This window comes from Rattus norvegicus, chromosome 1 (genome assembly GCF_021556685.1).
Source record: "Rattus norvegicus strain SHRSP/BbbUtx chromosome 1, alternate assembly SHRSP_T2T, whole genome shotgun sequence".
Taxonomy (NCBI): Eukaryota; Metazoa; Chordata; class Mammalia; order Rodentia; family Muridae; genus Rattus; species Rattus norvegicus.
In genome coordinates this window covers 213525303-213534928 of record NC_141534.1, presented here as the reverse complement: position 1 = coordinate 213534928, position 9626 = coordinate 213525303, and the positions used below count along the sequence as shown (strand labels likewise).

The following is a 9626-nucleotide window of genomic DNA, read 5'->3' as shown; positions in this document are numbered from 1 at the left end:
GAAGAGGCATAACCACATATCCAGAGCTGTCCTCCACTTGGGGAGTGCAGAGCCCTGGCTCACCCAGACAGAGCTACCTGCCTGTTAGCTCTGGCTCCCTGAATCCACAGCCCTTCTCGTGACAACCCAGCAGTTATTTGGAGAACTGTTGTGAATTCAGGTCTTCACCAGATTGGAATCCCTGTGGGGCAGGCCCCTCTGTTGGTGATTTCAGGCGCACGGCTGAAGGATCCTAGCACTGCTGAGACCACTCCTATGTGGGGCGCTGTCCTCCAGTCCCCAGCTCTGGTATTCAGATGTGGGTGTTTTTCCTCAGTGACAGGCAGCAGCGAGCAGGGTTTCTGAGGAAGTCTGGACTTACAGGTAGGAAAATGACGCTTTGTGTGTCGTGTCCATTACTTTAATGGTGACCCATTTTGCCAGCTCCACGCTGGGCTGCCTTGAAGATGATAAGTTGACAGTGACTCCGTTGGGTCATCGCTGAGTGAGGAGCCCATTAGAGTCAGGCTGTGGGTTCCAGCACGGCGTGTACTAGGAAGCAGAGACCTGTGATCCTGCACCCTGTCCTCATTTGAAGGAGCGAGTCTGTCAGTGATGTGGGGAGTCACAGCCCCTCCTGTTGCTGCCTTCCCTCCTCCCAGTATTCCCTGGGAGGTGCCAGTCATACTCTAAGAGTTAGAGAGAAATCCCCTCACCCAATCAAAGTGGGGAAGCCGTGGCAACAGTGACCACCACATGTGGTGGACGTACCCTGGATGGAATGGCGTTGAAGGATGGGTTTTGAGTCTGACCTGAGTCCCCATCCCCTTTAATAGAGCCTCATTTATTCCAAGCTGGCCTGGAGCTATGTAGCCAAGAGTGAACTCCCAGCTCCCTCGGCTCTGCCTTCTAGGTGCTGAGATCACAGTGCAGACTGTCACACAGCTTGCTGTCCTCTTTAAAGGAATTTGTAACACTTAAGCCTATGCTTTGGACGTGCCTGGTTCCCTGGGAGACATGTAAGAGCGGTGGCCAGCCTTGGTCTGGCTCCTCTTTTGTTCTTTTTCTTTTTTAATTCTATTTTATTTACTTTTTGAGATGGTGTCTGGCCACATTGCCTAGGCTGGCCTTGAAGTTCTAGGCTCAACACGATCCCCTCCCCCCCCCCCCCCATTAGCCGGGGCCGCTGAGCTGCAGGCCCTTGCCTCTGTGTCTGGCTTCCAGTCTTTTAAGATGTTCTTATTGGCTATGGGCAGACTTCCTTGTTCTGCTCGGCCCTCTACCCTGGCTGCTTCTGAGCAGGGGGCCACTCTGGGGCTCTGCCTCCTGGTCACTGGCAGAGATCTGGGCCAGCGGCCACTGTGACAGGCACATCCCTCTCCTCTTGCTGAGACTCCAGCAGTGCCTGAGACCTTACGCTGCCCGAGGTTGGATTTCTATGGAGACATTGGGAATTGTCCACCTATTGGTTTTGAACATTTGCAAGAAAAGGGATAACTCAGAGGCAAAGTATCATTTTGTTAAAAGAAGGGCCAGCATGATGGCTTAGTGGGTAGAGACACTTGGTACAAGCCTGGAGACGCAGGTTCAAATCCCCAGATCCATACAAATAGGAGAAGACTAACTTTATACACAGTTGTCTCTTGGCTGCTACATGTGAGCCATGACACACACACCCAGGCACGATGATCCAGAGTTTTCCAGCACTTGCTGTCCCTGTGGGTCAGCGGATCCCTCAGGAGTGGCCGGACTCTGCACAGCCTCCTGAATCTAGTGTGGAGACTTGGAATGTCAAATCAACATTCACCATTTGCTTTGTATTCTGCTCACCTCAGGATCCCAGATGGGTCTTAGGAGAAGAGGGGGACAACTTGGCTCAGGGTCATGCCAGTGTTCATCAGGACATTGGTTAGCCCGAGTGACTGTGGTCTCTTGTGATCCGCTGCTCCTTGCTCCAGCAACGGAGTCATGTTAAGCCGTGATCAGAACCCTCTTGGGTGAACAAGGCTCCTCAGGACCTGGGTCACCATGCTAGTGGGGTTCACTTCTGGGCCAGGTGACAGAGTGCTCCTGATGAGCCCCAAAGGCTAACACGTTCATCAGAGGGCTGCGCCCTGGTTGAAATATCTCACGCTTTGGGAGTCCGGAGTTGCTAGCTCTGTGTCTGTCCTGAGGTGAGATTTCAGGGTACCTGTATGCTGATGTGCTGCCCCTGCACAGGTTGGCTAAACTCCCTGGGTGCAGACAGCTCTGCACCTTGGCAAGAATCTGGCCTGGGGCTCTGCAGGACTCAACCACAGTCACGACAGAGACCACTCCAGAAACGGGGCTCTAAGGGAAAATGGATGGTTGGGGCACAGCTGCCAGCCACCCTCTACCCAGCCCTCAGCCCTGAATGGCTGCACCCCTCCCCCTTTTTCCCCAGCAAAAGAGGAATGGAGGACCCTGGACCAGGGTAGGGAAGCTGCAGTAACATGGTGCAAAGCAGTCCTGGGAATTTGGTTTCTCAGGAGGTGTCCGTGACTGGCCTTGCTTGGGCTTTGGGGTGGTCCATTCCAGCCCCAGCCCTGGGAAGGAGAGCAAGACCTCCCCGCCAGCCTCAGGATGGGGGTGTCGGGGACACATTCTTGTGTGAGTATGGGGCAGAACAGTGGGAAGTGACTCTGTGATGCAGGGTTGGCCGGGAGATAGTCTGGGACTGTGGGTGGTCCTCTCCTGAGCCCCAGGAGCGGGAGCGGGTTCCGGTCACAGCGGCCCTTGGGACTCGCAGGAGGCGGCGCTGAGCGGGTGACGCGGCAGCTCCCACCGGGTATAAATAGCGGCGGCAGCGCGGCTCCTGCGGCGGACACGTCGAGGGATCCTCGTGCGCTTCCCTACGCCGCTGATCTGCGCCATGCAGTGAGCGACCCTCGCGCCCGCCACTCTACGCCACGCCTGGACGGAGACACTTGGACCTGCACTAACCAGCTACGCCCGGTTCCCACCACTGCTCAAGGTACCCGCGTCCCACCGAGGCTTGCCTGGCCCTAGTCCTCCTGCGGTTTGTAGCCCCATCCCTGCCCCTGCACCCCTCACAGCTCTGTTCCCATCACCCAGCCACTCCCATGCCAATGCCTTCGCAGTCCAAGTGCCCCAGACATGTGCGTGTGCAGGACTGCTCAGGTGCGTCCACTCATCCACTTCTTTCCTTCCAGATGGCCAGGGGCAGCGTTATCCTGCTAGCCTGGCTCCTGTTGGTTGCAACCCTGTCAGCCACTCTGGGGCTCGGGATGCCAGTAAGTACTGGGGACAGCTGACTTGTAAAGAGGGCTAAGGGTGTCAGATCTGAAGATCAGCCTGGAAGAAGGATGGTTCATTGTCCCCATAGCAGGAATAGGGTGGGGGGACATGTCCCTGAAGCTGCTGGAGGGTGGGGAGGATCCCAGGAGAAGGGCTGAGGACCATCTGGACATAGGTTCAAAATGGTTCCATTCATGGCTAGGTGTAGGGGCCCAGGTTTGTAATCCTGGCACTCAGGAGGGAGGTGGAGGCAGGAGAACCAAAAGTTCAAGACCGACCTTCCCCTATATAGATTTTTTTAGGCCAGTGTGGTCTACATAAAGGGCTGTCTCAACAGAACAGCAAGGAAAAGGCTCCCTTTTGTTGGCCAATGCCTGGGATAGACTAACCTCTCCTGAAGTCTGGGAGTGCCAGCACAGCCCTTAGCCTTGGGGTTGCTGGGAAGTAAGCCTGTCACCTGGCTTTGAGGACAATACTGGGAGTTATCAGCAGCTGAGCCCTGTTCTGGCTTGAGCATTAGTGAACCCTAAATTAATGCACACAGTAGTGTGTTAGGGTCAAACACAGTCACTCCAGGCAGGCTGGATGCCCAGGTTTCTGTTCTGTGTTGTGTTGGAGTGCAAAGTACAGGCTACTCTGCTCCTCAGCCCAGGGGCTGTCTGACATCCCCTCCCCCCATGTCATTCTGTTTTAGACAAAGGAGAAGAGAGGCTGGACCCTGAACAGCGCTGGCTACCTTCTGGGCCCACGTGAGTGATGCAGGGCTGAATGGCTGAGGCTGGATCGTGTGTCCTGATGTGACTGTGGGAGCCAGACTGTCCTCATAGCCCAATTACTCTCAGATGCAAAGAAGCAGGAGGCATTCCCATGTGGCTTTGGGGACTGTGGGTTTCCATTAGCCTAACCCGCAGCGACTTAAAACACCTGCTGCATTGTGGGTGGCGGCAGGGGCAGGGAAGGGGGGCTTTCTCATTCCCTGAAAGGTTTGATTCTTCCAGGCCTCCACTCTTATTCATAGCAAATGAACTCATCCCTGGGGTTTCCTGACATCATCCACACCAGCCTTCTGAGAACCACAGTGCCTATCCTCCTGCTATCTAGGCAGAGCCTCTGAAAGCCTGCTCTGGCATGAACCTCCTTTCCCTTCCACTTCTGAAACCTGCCCTGACACTCAGCACCCCGGCATTCCCCTGGGCTCACTAGGGATCTCTCATCCCTGATTTGCACCTTTAACCTTAGCACCTGCTCCTTCTAGAAGTTTCTTTTACTGACTTCCCCATCTCCCCCATCCATGGGGCTTTTTTCAAATTTTCTGGAGGAGTCTTTCAGGTCTCCTTGGAGTTCTGTTTGGGCTCTCTGAATCCCCGTGTCCTTAAACACCCTCTCATTTCATGGTATCCTGAAGCAGTCCTCTGAGCTCTGGTAGGGAACTCAGACAAACTGAAGGTAGCCAGACACCCCACCTTAGACCCACTTGAGCTGGTTTCTTTCTTGCTCAAACCTGCTCCCCAGTCTCAGCCCCACTGTCACCCCAGCACCTTACACTAACACTGGTCTTGTCCTTGTGGCACAGGTCCTGCTATGACCTATGTTATTAGTTCTTTCTCTGCATTCATAGCTGGGGAGGGCTAGAATCTGAGGACTTTGCCAGCTCCCAGCCCCTCATGGGGGTGGGGAGAGCACCCATGGTGTCCATGGGTCATCCCAATGCTATCACCTGTGGGAGGTGGAGACTGCCTTTTGAGTTTGATGTTTCTGTGTAGTGTGAAGGCTTTCTTACATGTGACCACCAGAGATGGGGATTTTGCTTGGGGCTGTGGAATCATGGGGTGGATGGGGGTTGGGAGGGCACAGCTCTGCAGTGAGAGGCAGCCACAGAGGGGAAAAAATGTTTGCAAAGGCACCTGCCCTGTCCCCTAGTCGGTGTCCTGGATGTTTGTGACTTGCATTAATGCCTTCAGATGTGGACTATCCCAAAGGAGAAGACTGGGCTGGAAGACAGTAGCTCCCTCCTGAGAGCTGCCCAGTTAGTTTCAGCTTTTAAATTTACATGCACAGCTGAATCGGAGGTGTCTGCCTGTCTTAAGTACTCACTGTCCCCTCACATGTGAGTAGAGGCAACATATACATCTGTCCAGCTCCTGTCTCCAGTCCACCAACATGGAGAGCCTGTGCTTCCCAGCCCCAGAGTCTGCATGAAGCCGGGCGCTCATGCTGCAGATGTGTGGTCTTCCTCTGAGAAACAAAACCTACCTGAGCCCTGTACTGCGCCCCCTGGAGACACTGCTGTCCTCTGCTGAGGCTTCCACACTTTCGGCTCTATGCTGGTGACCCAGCAGTGTGGGGTCTTCCCCTAGGGTTGGAAGTGGGATGCAGTACAGTGACAGACCCTCCCTCTCTGCTCTGCCAACAGATGCCATTGACAACCACAGATCATTTAGCGACAAGCATGGCCTCACAGGCAAGAGGGAGTTACCACTGGAAGTGGAGGAAGGGAGACTAGGTAAGGCCTGAGTCCCAAATATACATCCCATCATTCTTGGGACTCCCAGGTACATGTGGATATATATATATGGTGGTGGCACCCACCACCCTCCTGCTTCAATCATAGCCTAAGACTGCCCTACCCAGGCCTGACAGCCTGCAGCCTCACACACTTCTCAACTGCCAGGACTGGGGAGCAAAGTCTTGGGGGCATGCGGCTACAACAAGGGAGCTGGCCATACAGGCTCCTGGAAGAGCTGGCCCAGGACCTCTCCATTTCTCTAGGAAGGCCCTGGATGGCTCTCTGCCAGCCTCCCTGGCCTTTGTGAAGGGTGGTAAGGAAGCAGGCTGTAAACATTGTTCTTTCCCACCATCTAGGAAGTGTTGCTGTGCCCCTGCCTGAGAGCAATATCGTCCGCACTATAATGGAGTTTCTCAGTTTCTTGCACCTTAAAGGTATGGGAGTGTTCTCTATCTAAAATGGCGTCTTGGGCTGCAGCTATCCCTTGTACTGGCAGGAAAGAAAGTGAAAAGGGAAGCATCCACTATCCTGTGCCCTGTGTTAGGACTGAGCTCATCACACTCGAACATCCTGTGCTGGGGTTGAGTATCCCAGGCTAACGTGGGAAGAAAGGGAAGCTTTGGACATATCATTTTCCCAGCTCCTGGTATAGTGGTTTTAGGGTATAGTATGCCTCAAGCCAGGTTCTGTGAGGCCACAAGAAGTCAGTGTTAGGGGCTGGGGATTTAGCTCAGTGGTAGAGTGCTTCCCCCCCAGCTCCGAAAAAAAGAACCAAAAAAAAAAAAAAAGAAGTCAGTGTTAGCACAGTGCCTGGCAGGGCAGCTCTGGAAGGAAGCTGTTTCCTCACTCAGTTTTTTGCCCTTCTAAGAGGAGCCGAAAGGCAGGAAATTAAAACCAACAGGGTAGGGGGGAGTGCAGGGTGGAGGAGGATGGCTCAGTACTTGAGAGCATTTGCTGCTTTTCAAAAGTTCAGTTCCCAATACCTACGTCAGGTGGCCACAACCTCCTATAACTCCAGCTTCAGAAGATCTGACACCCCCTTCCTTTTTTTTTAAATTTTTTTTAAAACTTTTTTTTTCCAGAGCTGGGGACCAGGGCCTTGCGCTTGCTAGGCAAGTGCTCTACCACTGAGCTAAATCCCCAACCCTGGTTTTTTTTTGACACCCCCTTCCTACTTTGACACACACACACACACACACACACGCACACACACGCACACGCACACACACACACACATGCACACGCACACACACGCACACACACACACACATGCACACACACCCCACAACATAGAAATGAAATGACGTCTTTACAACAGTTAAACCATCCATTAGGGCAGGAGACTGTGGAAGAACTGATGGTGTTAAGAGCCTTCAACCCCAGGTCCCCAGACCTCTAGAAAGCTTCTAGGGTTTTCCAGAAATCTCTGCATGGCTGTTCTTGCAGAGGGCAGCACAGCTCTGCTGGGATTTTTGGGCTTCCATTTGGTTTGGATCTCATGAGAAAGTGTCCTTGGATATTAACCAGCTTCACACCTGCAATGACTGCCCTCTTTGAAGGGTAGACAGTCCTTCAGATGCTGTCCCTAAGAGTCCCCACAGTGAGAACTCGCCCCTCTCCATAGGTATTGCGATTTGATTCTCTCTCACACTAACTACCTGACTGCTATTCTTATTTAGAGGCCGGGGCCCTCGACAGCCTGCCTGGCATCCCCTTGGCCACCTCCTCAGAAGACCTAGAGCAGTCCTGAGACCACACCCACTGTGCACCTGTGTCCTCTGCTATAATTTAAAGTCATTCTAGGCTAAAAAGAATCTTCCGCCAACTCCTCAAGCCAACACTTTGTTCTCTGCTTTGATGCTGAGTTATTACAATTAAGATGTTTTGATTGGAGTAATTATATTGTGTGACATAATAAAAACTAGCAAGTAACTGGACTGTTTGGTTCTTCTATGCTGCGTCTATCACTGCCACCTCCTGTGTAGTTTATTGTATTTTGTGTGTGTGTGTGTGTGTGTGTGTGTGTGTGTGTGTGTGTGCACATGCATGTGTGCACCTTGTGTACTGAACTCAGACCCACAGGCATGGCAGTAGGTGCCTTTACCTGCTCAGCCATCTCTCTGGCTCCCCATGGTGTGTTTTAAAAGGTAGTGGTAGCCATCCACTCATGCATTAAAGTAAGGTTTAAACCCAAATCCCACAAGGACTGCAGGGCACCTGCCAGCTCTTGCTGTGCCCAGGAACACTTGTCTGGTGCTCAGCTCGGTCTGGTGCTGCTGAGGCAAACAAAGGCACAAATGGGTACAAGCTCACCTGCAGCAGGCTATGGAGACAGGAAGAACTAGCACTGAGCAGAAAGCAGATAATACCAGACCAGAGAAGAAGCCAGGTGACAGGAGAGCCAGGTACCCACGTGATAGATGGAGCTGAGCCTTACTGTGTCTCTGTGGCTGGAGGACTGGCTGGCCTCACCTGGCTGCCTATATGGGTCCTCTGCAAAAAGGGAGTCCACAGAGGCTCCACACCAAGGATGAATTCAACCTCATAGCGAATGCAACCCTAGTTCCCTTCAAGGGACACTGGCTGATGCCTTATATACTCCTGTGACTCAGACACAGTTCCTACTCCCAGGTGAGGTGCTACACTCACAAAGACTGTCTGCCTGAACTAAACCTCTGGCCTCCTTCCCTACTCTCTTCACTCTTCTTTAAAAAAAAAAAAAAAAACTAAAGGAGGGAGCCATGTGCGTGTGTGCAGGCTTCAGGATCCCGGGAGCTGGGTCTATAGGTGGTCAGGAGTCACCCAACATGGGTGCTGGGAAACCACCTCATGTCCTCTGGAAGAGAAGCAAGAGTTCTTACCCAGAGTCATTTCTCCATCTCCCCTCACTCTTCCTCTCACACTTAACTCTGACTTGAGCAGGCATCTGGACCCTGAGGTTTACAGAAAACAGACTACCCGGCCCTGCTGAGTGTCAAGGCAGGTCTGGAGGCCACATTGTGCTTCAAGGGTCCCAGAGGGTTCCAGTCAGCCCCCAGCCTGAAGCCTACCCTATGTGGTATCCTTCTAGCCTTGCTCCCTCTTGTCTAGGACATAAGCATCATATGTCTCTATCCCCAATTCTCCAGGCTAGCAACTAGGCCAACCTTGCCTCACCTCAGCCCTCACACCTGTCTCTCCCAATGCCTGGCACACAGTCCAGGGATCTGTCAGGGCCACCTTGTTAAGCAGCAGCCTTCCTTCTCCCTGGCTTCAATGGTGGGGGAACCCTAATTGAAAGCTAACCAGCTCATCAGAGCCTCCTGAGCCCTAGGCGTCTGCAAGGCCTTTGGCACCAGGGCTTCAAGAGTTCTTGCAGCCTCTGCCATGGCAACCCAGCCTCCGGTCAGCAGTGCACAGCTGTCCTGTGACTCCTTACCATCTTCCAACTCCTCTAGCTCTTTGCTTCATGGTGTGTTTGTGCATGTGTGTCAGTGCAAAGGCACATGCGTACGGGAGGCGATCCTCAGGAGCTGCCCACCTTGTCCTTTGAGCCAGGCTCTGTTCTACTTGTAATTTGCCAATAAGGCCATGCCAGTGAGTCCCGGGAGCCTCCTGCCTCTGCTTCTCCAGCACTGGGGTTTCAAGCTACACCTGTTCTTCTGTTTTTCTGCTGTTTGTTTGTGACTGTGGGGTGGGGATAAGGTGTTTGTCTTTAACACAGATTCTGGGCTCCTGCTCTCAGGCTTGTGCTACAAGCACTTTACTGATGAGCCATCTCCAGTCCTTTCCTTCTTGTCAGGGAGCTTCAGGCTTCCCACAGCCAGACCCCAGCCACCATCCTGTCAGTGACCCGGTCTCCCAACACCCTCCAAGTGACGAG

The 9626-nt window shown here is 53.2% G+C and overlaps 1 protein-coding gene across 1 annotated transcript; it reads left to right on the top strand.

The window, feature by feature from the left end:
- The first annotated feature begins 2830 nt into the window (after window positions 1-2830).
- Gal (galanin and GMAP prepropeptide) lies at window positions 2831-7694 on the top strand. Its single transcript, NM_033237.1, has 6 exons — window positions 2831-2974; window positions 3174-3254; window positions 3953-4007; window positions 5672-5761; window positions 6121-6198; window positions 7444-7694. The coding sequence occupies exons 2-6, from the start codon at window positions 3174-3176 to the stop codon at window positions 7512-7514; spliced, it is 375 nt and encodes a 124-aa protein (NP_150240.1). The 5' UTR covers window positions 2831-2974; the 3' UTR covers window positions 7515-7694.
- Window positions 7695-9626: the final 1932 nt, after the last annotated feature.

Coding starts and splice junctions, on each gene's coding strand:
- Gal (NM_033237.1), top strand. CDS start 3,174: ATGGCCAGGGGCAGCGTTATCCTGCTAGCCTGGCTCCTGTTGGTTGCA. Junction 5,762..6,120: donor AGTGGAGGAAGGGAGACTAG/GTAAGGCCTGAG, acceptor CCCACCATCTAG/GAAGTGTTGCTGTGCCCCTG. Junction 6,199..7,443: donor CAGTTTCTTGCACCTTAAAG/GTATGGGAGTGT, acceptor ATTCTTATTTAG/AGGCCGGGGCCCTCGACAGC.